This window comes from Scyliorhinus torazame, chromosome 4, assembly GCF_047496885.1.
Source record: "Scyliorhinus torazame isolate Kashiwa2021f chromosome 4, sScyTor2.1, whole genome shotgun sequence".
Taxonomy (NCBI): Eukaryota; Metazoa; Chordata; class Chondrichthyes; order Carcharhiniformes; family Scyliorhinidae; genus Scyliorhinus; species Scyliorhinus torazame.
Window position 1 is genome coordinate 47,297,526 of NC_092710.1, and position 22,681 is coordinate 47,320,206.

The window sequence follows — 22,681 nt, forward strand, 5'->3', positions numbered from 1 at the left end:
TCCTAGAAGTGACTGTATAACACGGTGCACACACTTCCAGTGAGAGTAACATATTACATAGAATTTACAGTGATTTGGCCCGTCGGGTCTGCACCTTGGAAAAAGCACCCTACTTAAGCCCACACCTCTGCCGTATCTCCCTACGGCCAATCCACCTAACCTGCACATATTTGGACTTGTGGGAAGAAACCGGGGCACCTGGAGGAAACCCACACAAACACAGAAAGACAGTGCAGCCTCCACGCAGACAATGACCCAAGCCGGGAATTGAACCTGGGACCCTGGAGCTGTGAAGCAACAGTGCTAACCACTGTGCTCCCGTGCTGCCGATTAATCCGGTTCCCACCTAAACTCAGACCCTGGGTCAGTGAGGCGTAGAACAAGCCAAAAGTAGAAGGTTTCCCATGTGATGTGGCGGGCATGTAAGGTTAGGTTACTAAGGATCAATGTTTTAGACAATACAAATGTGAGGGGCCTTTCATTGTTGCAGTTAAGGGTCCATCAATATGCGAGGGTTTGTGTCTCAAAGATTCATTGTTTGGTCCTCGGCTCCATTTGTGATGTCAGCTGGAGACGGGAATCAGCCCCTAGTTACAATTCATTACCTGGAGTTACCCTGGGCACGGAGTGGAATTACTATCACACCTAAATAAGAGGAGTTATGGCTGGACGAGATGTAGATCCTCACATTATTAATCTGTGTCTGTGCCTATTCCCCAGGTTTAAATGGGCGGAGAAAGGTTTGCAGCCTCGTGATCTTGTCATTCCGTCCCAGTGACTCCCATGGCTTCCTCCCAGAGATGGAGAGAAGCATTTGTGACTGTCTCCTGCACAAACATTTTAACCGAGGGGAAATAAAGAGGAGGAGACGCAGGGTGCCACCCAGCAGATGCTTGTCTTGGTGGAGGCCCATTTAGAAGTGTGCATGAGGATGAGGCCAGGAACCCTTCCTCTGTAGCTCAGAGGGACTGCCAGCAATGTGATGAAGGCTCAATAAGTAAATAGAGCGATTTTGCACAACAGGAGACTGACAAACTTCAGCCGCAGGTTAGTTCTCCAATCCCCACACGCACTCATTCCAGCCAGGAAGACGACAGCACAGAGAGCGGAAGCCGATTCATAGATGCAGAGCTCAGGTCCCTGCTGGACGCCATGGAAGAAAGGTGGGACACCCTGTTCCCCAAGGTGGGAAGGAGGATGCCAACTGCCATCATACAATGGGCCTGGGCGTTGGTGGCAGAGGCTGTGAGTGCCGTGGGCACCACCATCAGGACTGGACAGCAATGCTGGAAGACGCTGCACCAGTTTCTCAGCGCAGTCAGGGTGAGTAGGCAGAATTGTGCCCCTGGCACTAACGCCCATCCAAAACACCTGTAACCCCCCTCCCCCACACCAAACCCCACCCGCCGGCGGTGTGCACGCACCCCGCACTGCAACAAATGTCAACACCCATATCGGCCACCATGGCTGGTGCCCTGACCACGGACGCCACCAGCTGCTCCACCGAGTGTGGCACGGGTCTGACTGCCGAACACTGTCCACTTTCTGTCTCCTCCCTCCCGCAGGAGAAGATGGCGAATAACCACAGTGAGAGAGGGGACCGCAGCGGGACCGCTTGACCTCAGCAGTTGCGGAACAGCGGGCACTGGACTTTGTAGGTTGGCTCGGAGAGAGGGCAGTCACCGAGACGGAGATCTGAATCGGGCAACCAAGTGAGCTCCTCGCTGCATGGTGGATTCCCATGGCACGCATGGGCACCACACCCACCCCACCACCACCCCACCCCACACCCACACCACCCACACACCGCCTCGCCCCACACCCACACCATCCCTCCCTCACCCCACCCCACACCACACCACCCCACCCCACCCCCACACCATCCGCATACCACCCCCACACCATCCCACCCCACCCTCACACCACCCCCACAGCACCCCGGCCCACCCCCACACCACTCCCTCATCACCCCACCCCACCCCCACACCACCCCTCTCTCCCACCACCCCCTCACCACCCTCTCACCACCGCAACACCCTCCTCTCACCATCACCCTCCAATCATGGGTCACGAATTGTGTCTTACAGGATCACCGGGCGATGATGCGGGCCCTTCTGGTGTCCCCAACCCCAATACCAGGAGAGCAGCGAGGAGGATGCAGACACGGGCACGGGTGGGCGCCCTCGACCTGCAGCCAGAGGTACCCCAGAGCACCAGTCTGGGGATGAAATTGACTTCCCATCAGAGCTGTCTCCAACACCCTCCACCATCCCAGAGACACTCACCTGGGCTGGGCAATTCAGTGAAGTGGGCCTTGTGGCAGGATCTGGTGCACATCACTCACGTGGAGCAGTACAGCAGGTGGAGGGAGGATCCCCCGAAGGGGTGGACGGTGGGACGGTGACCCTTTCCCATGGACCAGCTGCCTTGTGGGCAAGTTTCGGCATTCAGGAAAGGGCGGTCCCATCTATTGTGGAGATGCAGTCTCAGAGCCAGGGACTACATGAGGGGAGTCGGCAACCACCCATCGCCTGAAGGTGCAGTTAGAGCTGGTGAACCTGCTGTAGGGCAGGAGGTGGTGCCGAACATGCGTACTACTGAGGTCAACACCGTACGTGCAGTATCTGCAATGGAAGCCTTGAGGGCAAAGGTTTCGGCCATGGGTCAAGATGTCCAAGGCCTGGGCCACTCTGCACTGTCAGTGGCCAAGGCCCAGGTCAGGGCTACCCTCTCACAGGCAGCCATGTGCCAGGGCCACCTGGATTTTGCAGCAGCACTCCTGGGCATGGCCCAGTCACAGGGGGACCATGACTGAGGGCAGCATTGCCCGGGTGCTGGCCACCATGCCACAGACCCAGAGGGAGGTGGCACAGTCACTGTCCGATGTAGCACAGACCCAGAATGTGGTGGCCCAGTCCCTGGGTGAAATGGCGCAGTCCTAGAGGGATGAGTTCCACTCCCTGCCCTCCATGGCTGCGAGCATTGCGACCTTGGTCTGGGCGCCTCAAAGAGTTCATGAACCGCCAAGTGCGCCAAGGTAAAGGCGCCGCGCGCACTACCTGGGTTTCGGGCGCAGATGTGCATAATGCCCAGGTTTCGGGTGAAGAGGTGCATGATGCACATCTCATGGTCACACACCAGCTGCACGTTCATCGAGAGGAACCCCTTTCAGTTTGTGAAGACCAGCCTGTCCTGTACCGGAGCTCGTAGGGTGACATGTATCCCATCAATCACCGAGCTCTGTGAGATTCCCGATAAGCCCCCACTCAGCGCTTGGAAGTTTCCCGTTTCATAAAGGATCCGGGCGACCATCACCTTGATGGCCAATGGGAACGGGTGTACTCCCCCATTCCCCCGGGGTGCCAGATGCACCATGATCTGGTGGATATGTCTTAGACGGCATGCTCGATCCGGCAGGTCCTGGGATCACATGTGCTGCCGGTACACATGAGGCTTTATGCGGAACCTCCTTTGCACCTCCTCCTCCTCGGCCTGTTGGGCGAATGCCTTCCATCCTAAGCGACTGACTCCCGTGCCTCTGGGGCAGGCTTCGCGACTGAAACGTCCTCCTCAATCACCACCAGATAGCACAGCCTGTGCATTCCAGGGCTGCCGTGACTACGCACAAGGCCACCATTCAAGGTTGAATCCCATTGCCCATTGTCTGCAGGGTTGAAGGTCAGACATGTAGCATGGTGCATACCTCTGTGCTCAACCAGATCCAAAGGGATACACGGTGGTTCCGGCCTGCATTGAAGACCCTGCCCCCGCATGTCCCCCTCTCCCATCCTGCCCCTCGCAGTCCCACACCGTTAATGATATGGAAACATCGTTTACTGTACATGCGGAGGAGAACGCATTGATGCTGCTGTTGAGGTGCCGGACATTACAAATTGGTGCGCGCCCGGCACCCACCATGATTTTGGCTTCACGACCAATTCTCCCCCCAATCTCCTTTCCCGATTTCCCAGTCGGCCTGGGGAGAATCCCGCCAATGATGAGGATAAAGGGGAGTGAGATTAGCTGAACTGATCTTCCAGAGAGTGTGAAAGAGAAACATGTGCCAAATGGCCAACAGCAGCTGTGTGTTACCCATCGATAATCTGCCTTGGACTCGAAGATTTCTCCAATTGAATTTCAACTGGTGAAAGAGAGCCGCCATATGCGAGAGTGTAAAGGAACTGCCCAAACTGGGCACGCTGACGTTAGCATTACTGAATGGTAAATAAAGACAAAGGCAACGCAACAATCACAGATTTGTCCAGAGCAAGATAGACGGAGGGTTTCAAAGCTGGCATAGGGCAGGCATTAAAAGGATGGGGGACCTGTTCATAGACGGGACCTTTCCCAGCCTGAAAGCGCTGGAGGAGAAATTCAGTTTGCCCCCTGGAAATGCTTTCAGATACCTTCAGGTACGCGCCTTTCTAAAAAAACAGGTGGTGTCATTTCCGCTGCTACCCCCACACAGGATACAGGATAGGGCGGTCTCCGGCACCTGGGTAGGGGAGGGGAAGGTGTCGGACATCTACCAGGAATTTCAGGAGGCGGAGGAAGCCCCAGTGGAGGAACTTAATGGTAAATAGGAGAAGAAGCTAGGTGGGGAGCTAGATGCGGGCCTGTGGACGGATGCCCTAAACAGGGTTAATTCTTCATCATCATGATCCAGGCTTAGCTTAATCCAGTTTAAGGCGGTCCACCGGGCACACATGACGGCAACCAGGATGAGCAAGCTCTTTGGGGTTGAGGATAAATGTGCGAGGTGTGCGGGAAGCCCTGCAGATCATGTCCATATCTTCAGGGCATGGCCGGCTCTTGAGAGTTTCTGGCAGGGTTTTGCTCTGGCAATGTCCAAGATCTTAAACACGCGGGTGGTGCCGAGTCCAGTGATAGCGATCTTTGGTGTGTCAGACGTCCCGGGAGTTCAGGAAGCGAAACAGGCCGTCGTATTGGCCTTTGCCTCCCTGGTAGCCCAGAGACGCATCCTTTTAATGTGGGAGGACTCGAAGCCCCCGAGTGTAGAGACCTGGGTTAGTGACATGGCTGGCTTTCTCAGTCTCGAGAAAATAAAGTTTGCCTTGAGGGGGTTCTCTCGGAGGTGGCAGCCATTCCTCGACTTTCTAGGAGAGCAGTAATGTTCAGCAGCAGCGGCATCCCGGGGAGGGGGGGGGAGGAGAATTGTTATGTTGTATTGTTCTTTTCTTTGTATATATGATTAACTTTTACTTCATTTTGTTATGTTAATGGTTGCGCACGGTTATGCAAAAATTATGTATTTGACAAAAATTTTGAATAAAAATAATGTAAAAAATAATAAAGACAAAGGCCATTGGGTGAAATGATATGAAATCTAAATATGGGAATCATGCTGTTTACAGGAACGATTCTAATGCTGGTTAATATAGCTTCCAATTGTTTTTTATTACATGTGATGGGACTTGTACACTCTTGTGGTAAGGAGGTGGATGGAGTACAATTGCATCACAGAGTTTCTACAAGGGAATTCATTCAGCTGTCGAAACTTGTTTGTGGGAAATTACAAAAAAAAACTTGAACCGTTTTCTAACCTCAGCTTCCCTGGAGAGATCCTGGAGAGTATAAAATGAATGCAGTTTAATTGAGAGACATTGGTTGCTTATCAACGGAAGAGATTCACTCCACACAGAAAATGCATCGACCAATTCAGATGGTCAGGAAAATATACTACTTGATACTTGCCATAATTGGTGTTCCAGGTAAGGGTTTATAACAAATGAAGTTCTGAAATTATGCACATGTGCTGGTTTCCGGAATTCACCTCCTCATGGCTGCTTTAGTCACAGAAAATCTTTCATCACGAAGGATTAAGAACATTATTGTTGAATTCAAGGACACTGGTTGTTGCTGTTCCTGGAAATCACAGCATTTTAAAAAGTGCCTGGAAAACGGCTTACAAGCTGTTTTTTGGTTTTGGTCTGCGTGCTGAATGCAGAAATTGTTACATAATATATTTTATGTTCGTGGCACTAATGTGACTAACTAATCTATGTTAAGGTGTCCAGTCTCTATATCAGCTAAAGCTGTGCTTCTGTGTTGTAAAAGGCGTGGCCATTATTGATGACAACCACTTGATTATTTAAAATTCAAGCAACCAATGGAAATGTGTTTTGATTGCTGGAGATTCACTGGAGTACAGATAATTTTACAAGGAGTGGTGGTCAGTCCTAGCTAAGCAGGTCATGGAACCTAGTGGGCTACAGATTATATAATCAATGGGAGAAGCCAGATCTGTGTGCAGTTTTTCAGTCTGCCAGAAGGTTTGAGTTGAATAGCAGGCTTGCCAAATGCAGTCTGGCTGGGCACAAGAGTCTGATAAGACAGAAGGATTTTCAGACTTCCTGAAAGGGAACTCTCTCCAATGGTCTGCACAAATAAGCAGGGAAAGCGTTGTGTTAACTTTACTTCTAAGTGGCATTTGAACCATCTTGGGTTGCTTAGTTGGAATATATATGGCGATGGTGTAAGGCATCAGTTTGAGATTTCCCTTATGTTTAAGAGCTCTTTAACTGATAATTGTAAAACTAGCTTCTTTGCTCTAAATGTGGGTAATTCTATTCTTAAATTAAAGCTTGTTTGAAATAAAGGATACTTATTAATCAGAGTGATCACTCAGTTTAAGTGGGAATTTACTGGTAAGATTACTCTTTCAGTGAGGACGAGTTTCCTGGGTGTGGAAGAGGTTACTCTAGTTGTTTTGCAAAGAGTGGTTAAAACAAAACTTTTGGCTTTGGCGGTCAAACTGCAATTGACTTTACCTGAAGGGGTGCAGACGTTGGAGATAATTAAAGTGATAGCTCAGCATTTAAATTCACCAAAGGCATCATTCGGAATCACTAGAACTAGCTAAAATTTAATTACGAGTGAAACATTTTGAAATGGAGGAAAAGCTTGAGCTCCTCAAAAGAAAATTGAAATGAGGAAACTTATTGTGGAAATGGAAAGATGAGCAAGGGATGAAAAGGAAAGAGGCAAACGAAGAAGAAAAGGTAAAGGAAAGAGCAGCAACGGTAGAGGGAAAAGACAAGCAGAGAGATTTTGAAGTTCGGAAAATGAATCTGCAAATAGATTACAAACTGAAAAGTTTGCAGTTAAATGCGGACATTGAGGCTGTTGTATTATATTACTTCTCCTGGTAGCATGTTATATTACTTGAAGTAATGCGTGTTACACATTTGTTTATGCCGAGAAGTTCTTAACTTTGATGATGATGAATACTCAAAGTCATCTCGTGATAGCGAATAATTTATTGAGTAACTAATCAATTAACTTGTGAGTTTGATTCTTCAATACTTTTATCAATACTTTTACTAGCAGTTAAATTAAACAAGATAGGATTGGATTAACTATGAATATTATACTTGTTCTCTGAGCTACCTCTACGCTTCTGTTCTCTAGTCACAACACACCCAAAGAGAACGGGGAAACAGATTGAGCCTGTATTTATACCCCCTATTAGTGTTGTCCTCTAGTGATCAGTTGACTGTACTGACTAACCATTAACTCTTTATGTATATACATATACAGAGATCACTACAGAGGCAAGTTCAGAGGAAGGCAGGACCCCTCTTTGTCAAAAGCCTCGAGTGAAAATGTTTGAATATATTCATGAACTTCCGACGGTTGACGAGAAAGATGTCGAAAAACGTCTTTTGTCTCGTTGAGAAATTAGCCAAATACCATGTGGGTATTGTTGGTTCAAACAAAATTGTTAGATGGAGCGAGTGAAGTGTTTGCATTGTTAGCAGAGGAGCTATCTAGGGATTATGATGAGGTGATAAAAGCCAATTAAATGCATATGGACTAGTGCCAGATTCCTATGGATGAAAGTTTAGAAATCTATGGAAGGAATCATGTCAGATGTATATGGAATTTGAAAGAATTAAACAAAATAATTTTGATATGTGGTTAAGAGAATTAAAAATTGACCGAACGCATGAAACCCATGGGGACATAGTTATTTGTTGACCAATGTGAAGATTCACTTCCTAGAGTAGTGAGAACTGCTGTGAAAGAGCAAAGGGTTAAAATTACTCGACTGGTAGCAGAGCACTGTCAATTAGTTCATAAATCAAGGTTTGTAGTTCAACATCAATTTTAAACTGTGAAGGATATGAGCTGGGGAAATGAGAAGACTGCAGGTAGTGAAGGCAAAGCAAGTCTCGGAGATATTGATGACTTTTCAGCTCAGGTCAGAAAGGAATCGTCTGGGTGTGGAAGAGATTGAAGAAAAGTTCAATGTTTTCATTGTAATAAGTTTGGATCCACCAAGTCACGGTGTTGATGTCTTAAGATAAAAACTAGGAAGACAAACAGGATAAACTAACAGGGTTTATTAAAATGGGAAAAAAATGTGGTTACCTCTCAAGAGGTGCACAATACTGCACACTGGCTCAGAGGGTGCATGTTAGGAAGGTGTCTGGTTTGTTTAAATATTTTAGATGTGGGGTAGGGTTTACACATGTCGACAAGGCGGGTATGTAAAGAGATTAAGACCTTCAGGCATACAGGAGGAAGTCAATCTTTAATGGGTGAGAGACAGAGGTATGTAGTTCAGATTAAAATTGCCCGATAAAGTGGTAAAATGTGGGATCACAATGAAGTGTGTCGTATTCCATTATGTAAAACTGGTGAAGTGGCTGCAGTGTAATTATCTTTTACAGGCAGGTCCAGTCCTTCGTGGGTAATTATATAGCGAGTGATGCCTACTGTGGTTGAAAGGCAGTGGAAAGTGAAGCGACTGAGGTGTTTCAAGAATCATATCCGAGTGGTGTTACTAGATTGTGTGGGAATAAAATCACAAAATCACAGGTTGAGACATGAGGCGGAGAAAACAAGGAGTACGGATAGCGAGATTGAGGTTCATTTATCAGGTCCAGCCTTTAACCAGATGACTGATAAAGAACAAGAGCAAGTGGAGGGTGGAGGTCAGCTGTGGAATTCTCTGTCAGCGGATCCTCCGGCCCGCCGGTAGCACACCCACACCACGTTTGCTGACGGCGAGGGTCGGCCCACAATCGGGTACTCCATTGGCCAGCTACGGGAATGGGGAATCCTGCTGCCGACGGGGGTGCGACGTGCAGGACTGGTGGACCGCAAAATTCCGCATATCTTTAGTTCCAGAAAATTAGGAGAATTACAACAGAGGAATTCAGAGATAAAGTTGATCAGAAAGCATACACAGAGATAGAATCTGAGTAGCCAGGAGTGTTATTACACAATAAATAATATATTAATAAGGAAGTGAAGCCCTTTAAATGTTCAGGTTGATGATAAAAGGTCAGCACTTGATCACATGGTATTAACAGTGCGTTATAGAAATGAAGTTCTGTGGGTAGCACATGAGATTCCTGTAGGGGGTCATTTAGGAGTAAGGACAACTCCAGTAAATATACAAAAACATTTTCATTGGCCTGTCCTGCAGCGGGATGTAGTTGAACTTTGCCATACATGTCATACTTGATTGGTATTGGAAAATCTTAAACAACAAGCAAGCCAGCTACCTTAATACCCATTCTTGCATTTGAGGAAACATTTGTTGAGGCCTCAATTGTTAAGATGATAAAAAGTAATCAATGTTTGTTGACAATAATGGGTGTGGTTGCTAGATTTCCGGAAGCAATTCTGTTGCAAAATATTGCAGCAAAGAAGGTTGTAGTGGACTTAACTTTGTTTTAGCCACATACGGGCTAACAAAAGATATCTAGTCGGATCAGGGATCCAATTTTATCGCAACGTTATTCAGGGAAGTTATTAATAGCTGAGGAATAAAGTGCATCATCCAGCATCAGAAGGAGCTTTAGAAAGGTGGCCTTTGATAAGTGGAATCAGACTTTAAAGACAACATTCATATTATCATAGAATTTACAGTGCTGAAGGAGGCCATTCGGCCCATCGAGTCTGCACCGACTCTTGGAAAGAGCACCCTACCCAAGGTCTACACCGCCACCCTATCCCCATAACCCAGTAACCCCACCCAACACTAAGAGCAATTTTGGACATTAAGGGCAATTTGTCATGGCCAATCCACCTAATCTGCACATCTTTGGACTGTGGGAGGAAACCAGAGCACCCGGAGGAAACCCACGCACACACGGGGAGGATGTGCAGATTCCGCACAGACAGTGACCCAAGCCGGAATCGAACCTGGAGCTGTGAAGCAATTGCGCTGTCCACAAGGCTACCGTGCTGCCAACATTTTGACTGTGTTGTCTTCTTTATTTCTCTGTGAACCACAAGCTGTTTCCTATATTGACTGAATGACCACACGACTGGTGTACTAGTTCAAAGACAGTTTATTAATAAGACAAGACTTATTTCTATATGCAATGATATTTAGTTTACGCACTAAACTAGACCTAATCACTAAGATGACCTTTACTTCACTTCGGGGTGACCGGCTCTGTGCAAGAGATCAGGCCTTTAACTATGTCCACGTGGGTCGGTTGGAAGTCTTCAGGTTTGTCGCGGCCGGGCTCGTCCTTCAGGTAGTGATCGTGGGTCCTTGAACTTGGCTAGTTGATATGCTGCAATTGGTCTCACACAGGCTGGTCCAAAAGAGGCCGATCTTTCGGTTTGCAGTTCTTCTTATCCCCCTGGGCTTTCGCGCCCTTTGGGGTGGTCCGAACTCCAGATCCAATAGATCGATAGAGTTCCGATCACCCTCATTGATCCTGGCCAATTAGGGGCGGATACCTCAGTGGCTGGGCGGGTCCTAGCTACCACTGTCATAGGCACAACAGCCTTTACAACTAATGGCAAGTGGCGCCGGTTTGTCTGCTACTGTTGCAACTCCATGATTCAAACTTGATTGTCCTGGCGGAAATGGTGATTGACTCTTTATGGGTACAAGTTTCAGTCAGGCCTGGCTTCTTTGCACAATACACAGAGGCTGTGTTCCTGTCTGTGTTCAAGCTGACCACAATTCCCATGATCTTTTGCAGGTGGCCATTTTAGATGGCTACAGATACAAAGATCGCGCAGATACAAAAATGGAGATTGCAAGCATGCTTAAGAATATCATTGAAGTCATTTACAATGATTGGAGATCAACTATTCTGATGGTACCAAAACCAGATGGAATGAAACGATTGTGTGTTGGACAAGCAAACTGTAATACTAAAGTTTATTTACTAAAAGTATACTGAGCAGTACCTTTAACAGAAAGGGTGAAGGAGATTCTGGCTTTTGTATCACCAAATGGCCTGCATCAGTTTAAATTGGTGCCATTTGGAATGAATAATGCGTGAGCAACATTGTGAAGACTAACTGGACTACACAATTGTGCAGTGTACACTGCAGGTTTGGTGGTGTTCAGGTCACTGCGAAAGGAGCTTTTGGAACATCTGAAGGATTTGCTCGATTGTCCACAGTGGGATGATTTGGTGGTAAACCTGACTCAACGTCTGTTTACCAAAGCTAAATCACATTATGAAGCCACATTGTTGGTCATGGTCAGATTAACGCATGGAATGAGAAACTTAAAGCGATTGGGCACTTCACAATGCCATCGACGAGAAGAGAAGTTCTGAGATTTCTGATATTGTGTCCCTTTTGGCAGAAACCCCACGCCACATTTCACCATGATGGTTGTTCCACTGTGTTCCGCCACCCTGGGCTAGTGCGCGGTCAATTCCAGCCTCACTTTACCCTGAGTCGCAGCACAATTTAAATTGACAATTAATTCTTCGAAAATATCCGCGGGCTCTGGACTTTCGCTGACAAAAGACGACAGTCATCAGGTATGTAAATGTAAACACATTTTGAAAAATTAATAACAATAACTATAATTAACTATGCAGTAGATGAAAGTGGTTAACTATTATCTAATTACTAACCTACCTCGTTATCTCACCCCCACTCTCTGTACACACAAACGCAAGACTGACAAACAAACACAGAGGGGAAAAAGGTGTAAATACAATGATGGAAGTAAAAGGATAAGGGTCTTTGTTTCAAATGGTTGTATTATAGTTCAGCTTTTTCATACGTTAGCCTTCTCGTACTCCTTTCTACAGTCTAGCCCTTCAGTTCGAGGTTTTTGTTTTCAGTCCATAATGGTTTTCACTACAGATTCATACAAGTCTAAAGAAGCTCTCCGCAGGTACAGACATCCTCATTAGGCAGCATTAATGGAGGAAGAGAGAGCGAGAGAGAGAATGTGAAAGAGAAAGATACACATTCACAGCTGCTCAACTCAGCGTCCAGGCTCCGAATGTCCTTTCTATGGTGATCTGAAAACAATTCCACTCAGGTAGGACCCATTATTGCCTGTCACCGGGCAGAATATGGCCCTTTGCCAATTCATTGGCTACCAGCCAACCAATTGAACCGCCTACCTCCGATCTCTCGGGTGCCACAAAGTCTGAGTTCTGCTGTTCAAAAACTCCACAGTTCATTATTTTACAACGTTTGAGTTCCTTGCTTGCTCTTTCGCCTTAAAGGTATATGTCCAGAAAATATCCATGATCAAAATGATAACCACCAAGTAAAAGGAATGGGAAATAAAGGAATCACCACAAAAGGCACCTTACAACTGACTGACCTTGGAAGACAGAACTAGAAATTCCTTTGGATGGCTGACCATTTGGAGGTACTGACAAACTGAAAACTATGCTAGCTGTCGCATCAGTTTGAATCACACCGAATTACCACAAGCAATTTCAGGTGGCCATTGATGCCAGTGATGTGGGCCTTGGTGCTGTTATGTTACAAGAAATGAAGAAGCTATGGAAAGACTTGTTTGCTCCCCCACCCCCCAAAAGCCAAATACTCGTCAAAGGATGTATTCGACCATTGAGAAGGAGGCGTTGGGTTTGGCATTGGCTTTGCAACCTTTTGGCATTGATGTTGCTACAAATTCATCAGCGATAATTGTTTACACAAACCATAATCCATTGAAGTATTTGGTGAAGTTTAAAGATTGAAACAAAATACTTATTGGATGGAATTTATTGCTACAACAATTTAACTTGAAAGTTATACATGTGGCAGGAAGAGAGAATGTGAATGCCGATATTTTATCATCATTTGAGATGAAAGAAGAATGGAACGTCAAAATTGGGAAAGACAGACTTAAATGTACTATACTGCTGTTTAAATGTTCATGCATAAATATGAGGGGATATGTTTCATATAGAGCAATGTGAGTGTATAGTAATAAGTAGTGTTTAAAATTGAAAATGTTATGCAAAATGAAGCCATATTTTCATATTGCTAGTTCATTCTGTTAAGGGGTTAAGTGTGAGGAATGTACAGAATTGGTATATTTCCATTGCTTTTCATATCTGTTGCAGGAATGCTCTTCAAAGCCTGGTTAAGGTAATATCTGTTGCAGTCATATTATTAAAGAACCTTGATTATGATACCCAGACTGTGTTTCTGTTAAAACTTATTTTAAGATAAGTAAAACATTAGGTAAACGTTGTTTCTATCTATTTATGTCTTTTCATACAGAAAGCTAATGAAACATTGTTATTGTTTCTGGAAATCCCCTGGGTAATAGATCATTTATGAGAGATTGTATTTTGTGCTAGCTGATTAAGTGACGGGACATTATAGTGGGATGCAATGATGAAATTAATGGGACGAGCCTTGTATTGCTGTAGTTTTGCAGTGTGTAATCAGCTTTTATGTTGAACAGCAGTTATGCAAATTCTGCCAGGGCCTATTAAGATGCAGTGTATTGGATCTGCTGTTCAAAAAGTCTCTCTTTCTCCAAAAGGTCTACACCGAGATAAGCAAGTAACCTATTTTGTCAACTTTACGTAGAAATGATATTTGAACTGTATTGGGTTGTTTAATTGGAATGAGTGAGTTAGGTGCAGACAGTAAGTACACGTTTTAAAATTTTATTTAAGACCTGTTAACAAAGTTATTTATTTGATGCTAAGCTTGTTAATTCTGTGTTTAAATTAACATGTGTTTTGACATAGATTATAATTATTGGTCAGAGTTATCATTCCTGGGGTGAAGTACCCTTCCTTACAGTTTTACAAATAGAAAAAGAGCTCTGGGTTCCCGTCTGCTATTCAAAGAAAATTTGGGGCCTGTCCGTTTCCCCAATAGTATTAGTTTTAAACAACATTTTGTAAGAGCTGACTGAAAGTTCATAAATCTGCTGATAAAAGGTGTCTTTTTGGACAAACGCAGCTTTTGCGTGAAATTGTTGGGAAGCGGCATATTCATTCGCATAGAGTCCTGTTGATCAGTTGAATGCAATGATTTCAACATAGGCTCGGATGATTTTTTTACACTGGCAGTTGCAAGTTTGGCTTTAAAAAATAAACAATCTCTTCATATTGCTAGTTAGGGGGAAGGTCTGATGTAAGTAGAAATTGTTATATATTACATATAATAATTATATTTGTGGCAGTAATGTTTTAATAGCCTGGATGAGGTATATATTTGTTGCAGTAATATTATTACAGAATCTATGTTGTGATATCCAGACTGTATGTCTGTTAAAGCTGTAATTAAGAGTGGCAAATGGTGGGAAATGCTTGATCCCGACCATTCACTTCTTTTTACAGATAAATGGGCTATTAACTTGTGATCCGATTGCTGGAGATTCCCCAGAGTGTCGGTAATTTATGGGCGAGTGGTGCTAAATCCAAGCTAAGCAGGCCATGGAACTTAGTGGGATACAAGGATATAATGAATGCAGGCTAGGTATATCTGTAGTTTTGCTGTCTGCTATAAATTTTAAGTTGAACAGCACTTTTGCCAAATGTGGTCAGCTTGGGAGGAGAATTCTGACAAGACAGAAGAATTTTCAGTTTGTTCCTGAAAGGCAATCTCTCTCCAAAGGTCTGCACAAATAAGCAAGTAATCATGTTCTGCTAACTTTATTTATCAGTAGAATTTTAACTTTATTGTGTTGCTTTGTTGGAATAGAGAAATCGGGAAGGTGTGAGGCATGAGTTGAAGTTTTTCCTTGTGTTAAAACACTGTTTACCCGATAATTGCTGTTATTTTCCTTGATGTTAATGCGGTTACTTCTTTGTTTAAATTTGCCACTCTCATCCCGTACCAATACAATGTTGTGTTCTGGACCGGGATCTTGACATCTGGAAGAAAGGAGAAGGATCAACTGGGCGCTTGAAGATATCAGCTCTTTGCATTTCAGAGCGTGCCCACAGCGGCACATAATTAGAAGCTGAGTGTCTGAAGATTATTCTCATGTCCGCTTGAAAAACAGTGCAAGAGTCATGGTTGGATTTATTGAGCTATGACCCAATTGTAAGCCACACATATTATCTGGCTAATGCTTCCTGCCTGGTCTCAGGAATAGGCAATATTTTCTGTAATTCCACTCTCTTTTCCTTTTTATGTGTTACAGTGAATTTGGTGTCAATTTTGATTCTTTCCCGTGGAAAGTGCAGCCTCTCCACCTGCACCACACGCTACTTGGTGGCTATGGCAACAGCGGATCTTCTGGTCATTATCACTGAGGTCATACTGAACCGAATCAATGATTATTATTTCCCATTGAATTTCCTAAGAATCACCCCTGTGTGTAGTGTTCGCTACGTCCTGCTCCGTATAGCCACAGACTGTTCTGTCTGGTTCACTGTCGCTTTCACTTTTGATCGATTTGTCGTCATTTGTTGTCAGAAGCTGAAATCTAAATATTGCACCAAGAGAACTGCAGCTGTGGTCCTAGCAATTATCGACATTCTGTTCACTGTGAAAAACATCCCCATCTACTTTCGATTTAAACCTCGAAGGATTATCGACAATGTACCTTGGATGTGTTTAAATAAGCGGAGCTATTTTACTGACCCTGTTTGGATTGGATTCAGAAAATTTGAAAAAGTTCTAACGCCACTGATACCATTCGCTTTAATTTTGCTGCTGAACGTACTGACAGTCAGACACATTTTGGTGACCAGCCGGGTCCGTAAGCAACTGAGAGGTCAGAGCGTGGGGGATAATCACAGTGACCCGGAGATGGAGAGCAGAAGGAAGTCGATGATTTTAATCTTCTCCATATCCGGCAGCTTCATCCTCCTGTGGTTTGTTTATGTTTTGTATTTCTTTGATGTGAATGACTTCTTAGATGCAGATTCATTTTACATCTTTGAAAATGTTGCCTATATGTTGCGGAACTTAAGTTGCTGCACAAACACCCTGATTTATGTCCTGACTCAGTCTAACTTCAGAGAGCAATTGAAGAGCATGCTGAAATACCCAGTTATATCAATTATTAAATTAATTAATAAACAACACACCTGAGACCAATCAGATGGTGAGGCAGTGCTGAAATGCAAGAGGGTAAAGCAGGTAGCTCGGAAAGGAAAGGCCAGGAGGAGTGGGGAAAACAAAATAACTGTTAGGGATGGGCAAGGGTGAATATGAATGTTTCAGGAGAGGAGTCAGATGATTTCCTGGTGTGCTGGAAATAAATCAGCAAACACCATCGTTCCTTTACCTCCTCTGCTTGATTTCCCATTTCCTCGCATTTTCCCAAAAGTAAAACTTAGCGGGTTCACAGAAAAACAAAATTGTTCGCATATTAGAAATATTACTGTGACAATGCATTATTCTTATTTATTTATCAATATATTCATTTCATCAATAAACACTTTATTAAATCTGAGTCCCGAGCTTTCTTAACGCCTGGCTGGGTAATTCGGAAGGTGGGGAATGGGAAGATGGGGAATGTGGCATATGGGAGTTTGTGGAAGGTGGGTGATGGGGAAGATAGGGTTTGGGAAAGGTGGTGTGTGGAGTGGGAAGGTTGACTAGGTGATGTGGAAGATGGGCTTAATGAACATGCGGGATGGAGCAGGTGGGACTGGAATTTGTGGGAAATGGGAAGGTGAGAGGGTGGAGAATGTGGAGGATGGAAAATGTAGTGGATGCGGATTGTGGAGGATTGAAAATGTGGGTTGGGGCAAGTTGAGGAATGGCTAAGTTGGGGGATGGGAAATGGGCATTGGGAAAGTTGGGTGACGAGGAAGGGGGTGGGGTTGGGAATGTTTTGTTGGGGCAGGTGGGTGCGAAATTGGTGTCATGGGGGTGGAGTGGGGTATTGGCATGGTGAGGGTGGGAAAGTTAGGGGATGGGGTGGTTGGGATGGCAAAGGTGTCCAATGTGGAACATTCATGATTGGGAAGGTGGCGACAGGAGAAGGTATGGAATGTGGTACATCAGGGCTGGGGAATGTTGGGAATGAGGAATGTGGAATACACAGAAGGTGGGGGGTGGGGAAGATGGGGATGGTGAATTTGCTGGACGTGAAAGGTGGGGGGTGGTCAAGCCTAGACTCTGGCAGAGCGGTGTGGAGGTTGGTCGTCACCACCAGGACCCATTTTCCTTGTGGGGTGGCTGTGGGAGGACGGGGTGGGGAGGTCTTGGGGAGGGGGAGCAGAGATCCTTGGCCATGTCAGTCGGGATGGTCAGTGTCTGAAGCAGCAACTCCTGCAGGTAGATCATTCTAACTGACAGGACAATGGAACAATGATAGATGATGTTGTGATGCAACAAAGATCATTGATCAAAAAGTAGGAGGGACTGGATTCATTTATCAAATTGTAGCTTCATATTGCCCTGGGTTTCGTGTAGTTTTGCTTATTCAGGCTTCAGACCGAGACAGAGAGCAAGGACTTTATGTCCATTCTTTCTAAGTGAGTACCCCTCATAGCAACATCGCCCAAGGCACAAATTGCCACCCCTGTCCCCTGTAAAATGATGGAAAGAGCTTTCCTCTTCATTTTCAAATACTCCATTGCCTGGAGCCAACCTCTGGTCGCTGAACCATTTGGAGATGGAAAGCTTGCTCCCTCTTCCTCTTCCCCTATTCAACTGGCAACAGATGTTGAAGAAGGTGGCACCATGTAAGGGTGCAGTGTAAGCACAGGAGCAGGCAGCTCGATGCCACCAGGCATAGTGATAAACCGAATCTGCCTGCAGACTCCCGCAGGTGGAGCAAAGATGCTAAATTGAGATCTGAAAGACTGATCATCATAAATCTTGCCCTACCTGGGTGTATAATCCAGGTGGCATGGTGCCTGTGTCAGCAATTCAGCTCTCTCATATAAATTTAGCTTGGCATAATTTTGAAGTATATAAAAGCCTGAATGGTATCGACAAGGTCTGTGTGGAAAGATGTTTCCTCTTTTGAGCTGAGATCTAGGGGGCGCTGTTTTTAACATCCAGGCACCCTTATGGGGTAGAGAAGATTGATTTTTCTCTGTCCATGGGTTGTCCAACTTTGAGGCTTTACCTCAGAAAGCAATGGAAGCGGGGTCACTGAATATTGTTAAATCAGAGATAAATTGATCTTGTTGGGCAGCAAAAGTTTTTGAGTCGTTGGGAATTTAAAAATCGAAACACAATCAAAACATCCATAATCTTATTGAATGTTGGTGCTGTCTTGAGAGGCCCAGTCACCTTCTTCTGCTCCAGTTTTGTATGTTCAAATGGAACCAATTTGAAAGCAAACACATTCGCACAGCGAATTCCTCATTGCAACGCAAAGAAAATGGCCAAATATTTTTTCAGCGAAAGAATTTAAATGGGGAAACCTTGGCGTCCTTAAAACGGATCAGTTGAAAATGTTTGCTGGGGAAAGATGTCCGCCGACACCCTCACCCGTTTACCGCCTCTGGTTGGGGTCCCAGCTCCCAGCAGTGAACATTTTCCAGTAAAATCAAACAAAATGGGCTGATCCAGTCGTCAGTGGAACATCTGGATCTCGCGTCTCCCATTGAGCACTCGGATCAATAGCTCAATGGTGACTCCAAATCTATGGCCTCGTCAATTTAATTGCAGCTACAATTACGAGGAGGTGGAGAGAGAGGAAGAAGCTCATGAGAGGGAAAGAGAGCGTGGGGAATGTTAAAGAGAGGGAAAGTGAGAAAGAGAAGGAAGGGAGAGGGAGGGATCAAGAAAAGGAAAGAGAATTTGCTTTTTCCGAATATTGGAAATGGAGCTGGCAACTCAAAGGTAAGGAGAGTATAGATGGCGTCGCTGCAAGTTAATATCTCTCTCGATGATGAAATACCCACCCCATCCCCCTCACCATCCCTCTCACGTGGGACTACTTTCTGAGACCATCAAGTTTGTGAGATTCCTTTCCAAATTTGAAGAGAATGATGTGAAGCCATTTTTGTTCTTTTAGAAAATAGGAGGGCAGCTAAAATGGCCCCCAGATTTCTGGACATTTTTAGTTCATGGGGAGCTGTTTGAGAGCGTCCAAGCGGTCTACTTCATGCTGCATTGTGATGGGCACCAGGGCCATAGGTCCCCAAGGCACAGGGCACCGATGGAGCCAGGGTTGTGGAGCGCAGAGTGCTGGAGGAGTGGCCGGGGGTGAGGGAGCAGGACAAGTGGGGGCACGGTCTGCAGTACAGCCTGTTGGACCTGGCTGGGCATGCGAGTACGCACCATGCTAACATGTCTGACTTTTACCGCCTGCAGACAATGGCCTTCAGGCAGCACGTTAGCGCAGTGCTTAGCACAGTTACTTCACAGCTCCAGCGTTCCAGGTTCGATTTCTGGTTTGGGTCACTGTCTGTGCGGAGTCTGCACGTTCTCTGTGTGTGTGGGGGTTTTCTCCGGGTGCTCCGGCTTCCTCCCACAGTCCAAAGATGTGCAGGTTAGGTGGATTGGACACCCTAAATTGCCCTCAGTGTCCAAACCGTTTAGGTGGGGATACTGGGTTACGGGGATAAAGGGGATAGGGTGGAGGCATGGGGCTTAAGTAGGGTGCTCTTTCCAAGGGCCGGTGCAGACTCACTGGTGGCCTTTTGTGGAACATAGGAGCAGGAGGAAGTCTTTCGGCCCTTCCAGCCTGCTCCGCCATTCATCACGATCATGGCTGATCATCCACCTCAAAAGCCTAATCCTGCTGTCTCCCCATAGCCTTTGATCCCATTCACCCCAAGTGCTATATCTAGCCGCCTCTTGAATATATTCAATGTTTTAGCATCAACTACTTCCTGTGGTAATGAATTCCACAGGCTCACCACTCTTTGGGTGAAAAAATATCTCCTCATCTCTGTCCAAAATGGTTTACCCTGAATCCTCAGACTGTGACCCCTGGCTCTGGACACACCCACATTGGTAACATCTTCCCTGCATCTACCCTGTCTAGTCCTGTCAGAATTTTATAAGTCTCTATGAGAACCCCCCTCATTCTTCTGAACTCCAGCGAGAATAATCCTAACCTAGTCAATCTCTCCTCATATGATAGTCCAGCCATCCCTGGAATCAGTCTGGTAAACCTTCGCTGCACTCCCCCGAGAGCAAGAACATCCTTCCACAGAGGAGGAGACCAAAACTGCACATAACACTCCAGGTGTGGCCTCACCATGGCCCTTTATAATTGCAGCAACACATCCCTCCTTCTATACTCGAAACACCTCGCAATGAAGGCCAACATACCACTTTACCACCTGCTGCACCTGCATGCTTACCTTCAGCGACTGGTGCACAAGGACACCCAGGTCCCGCTGCACAGCGAAAACAGCGCGGGAGCAGAGAGAGCCGGGACAGCGAAAACAGCGCCGGAGGAGAGAGCCGGGAGATTTAAAAAGCGCGGGAGGAGAGAGCCGGGACAGCGAAAACAGCGCGGGAGCAGAGAGAGCCGGGACAGCGAAAACAGCGCCGGAGGAGAGAGCCGGGAGATTTAAAAAGGGCGGGAGGAGAGAGCCGGGAGATTTAAAAAGCACGGGAGGAGAGAGCCGGGAGATTTAAAAAGCGCTGGAGGAGAGAGCCGGGACAGTGCTGGGAGAGGTGAGTGCACAAAAGGTGTGGCAGGAGTGCCTTTAGTCACGGAGTGCTGATTGGAACAGAGTGCATCTGAGTTTAGGTGAGTGACTGAGTTCAGGTGAGTGGCCAGAGAGGGCTATGTTTTTGTTGGTGTTCGGGTTTATCGTTGAGGTTCGACAAAAAATTTTTTTTTTTTTAAATATTTAAATTAATTAACTAGTTGAATATGGCTGGACAGGTGATGTGCTGTTGCTGTATGATGATGGAACTGGTGGATCCCATTGAGACCGTCAGTGACCACATCTGCAGTGTTGGCTGGTCGAGGAATTACGACTCAGAATTGATGAGCTGGAGAACGAGCTGCACACACTGCGGCACATCAGGGAGGGGGAACATTACCTGGACGCTTTGTTTCAGGAGGCAGTCACACCCGGTAGAATAAGTTCTGTTAATTCGGACAGTGGTCAGGGACAGAGTTGTATGACTGCAAGGGAGGCAGGTAGGGGGATCCTGAGTTTAGGAGTTGAGGAGCCTCATCCCTTGACTTTGTCCAACAGGTATAAGGTACTTGCTCCCTGTGTGGATGAGGAAGAGGGCTGTAGGGAGGATGCGTTGTCTGACCACTGCACTTTGGTACAGGAAGCCATTCAAGAGGGGGGAGCAAAAAGACAAGTGGTAGTTGTAGGGGATTCTATAATTAGGGAGATTGATGGCATCCTTTGTAAGCCAGATCGAGAGTCCCGCATGGTATGTTGCCTGCCCAGTGCCAGGGTGAGGGACATCTTTGATCGGCTTGAAAGGATTTTGGAGAGGGAGGGGGAGGATCCAGTTGCTGTGGTCCACATTGGGACTAACAACATAGGTAAGACTAGGAAAGAGGACCTGTTTGGGGATTATCAAACACTAGGGACTAAATTAAAGAGCAGGTCCTCCAGGGTTATAATCTCTGGATTACTACCCGAGCCACGTGCCAATTGGCAGAGGGTTGAGAAAATTAGAGAAGTTAACACGTGGCTAAAGGAGTGGTGCGGGAAAGAGGGATTCCATTTCATGGGGCATTGGAATCAGTACTGGGGCAGGAGGGACCTGTACCGTTGGGACGGTCTTCACCTGAACCATTCTGGGACCAGTGTTCTAGCGAATAGGATAAATAGGTTGGTCACAAGGACTTTAAACTAGCAAGTTGGGGGGAAGGGAAGTGTAAAGCTATGGACAGTATAATGGTTAATGAAGATCAAGGCAGCAGGTTACGTGACAGGTTATTTTGTAGAGATATGGGTTCAAAGACAAGGAGAATTAGGAGAAAGGGTAAGAGGAAAAATAAATTGCGAAAAGTTGCTGATCAAGGTGTTAGGATTCAGAACAAAAACATAAAAAACAGCATAAGTGTACTTTATCTGAATGCTCGTAGTATACGAAATAAGGTAAATGAGTTGATGGCACAAATCATCGTGAATGACTATGATTTAGTGGCCATTACTGAAACATGGTTAAAAGATGGTCACGACTGGGAGTTAAATATCCAAGGGTATCTAACTATACGAAAGGATAGAATGGACGGTAAGGGCGGTGGTGTAGCTTTGTTGCTTAAGGATGGCATCCGGGCAATAGTAAGGGATGATATTGGTGCTATGGAGGACAAGGTTGAATCAATTTGGGTGGAAATCAGGAATAGTAAGGCGAAAAGGTCACTGATAGGAGTAGTCTATAGGCCACCAAATAGTAACAGAATGGTAGGGCAGGCAATAAGCAAAGAAATAACGGATGCATGTAGAAATGGTACAGTGGTTATCATGGGAGATTTTCATCTGCATATTGATTGGTTTAACCAGGTTGGTAAAGGCAGCCTTCAGGAGGAGTTTATAGAATGTGCCCGGGATAATTTCCTGGAACAGTATGTAATGGAACCTACAAGGGAACAAGCGGTCCT

General features: G+C 45.8%; 1 protein-coding gene across 1 annotated transcript; it reads left to right on the plus strand.

Annotated features, from left to right (window-relative positions):
- Positions 1-6,989: 6,989 nt before the first annotated feature.
- On the plus strand, positions 6,990-16,528 carry LOC140411327 (probable G-protein coupled receptor 139). The gene is made up of 3 exons (XM_072500448.1): positions 6,990-7,148; positions 10,977-11,145; positions 15,233-16,528. Exons 1-3 carry the CDS (start codon positions 6,990-6,992, stop codon positions 16,267-16,269), a joined length of 1,365 nt encoding a protein of 454 aa, XP_072356549.1. The 3' UTR covers positions 16,270-16,528.
- The last annotated feature ends 6,153 nt before the right edge of the window (positions 16,529-22,681 follow it).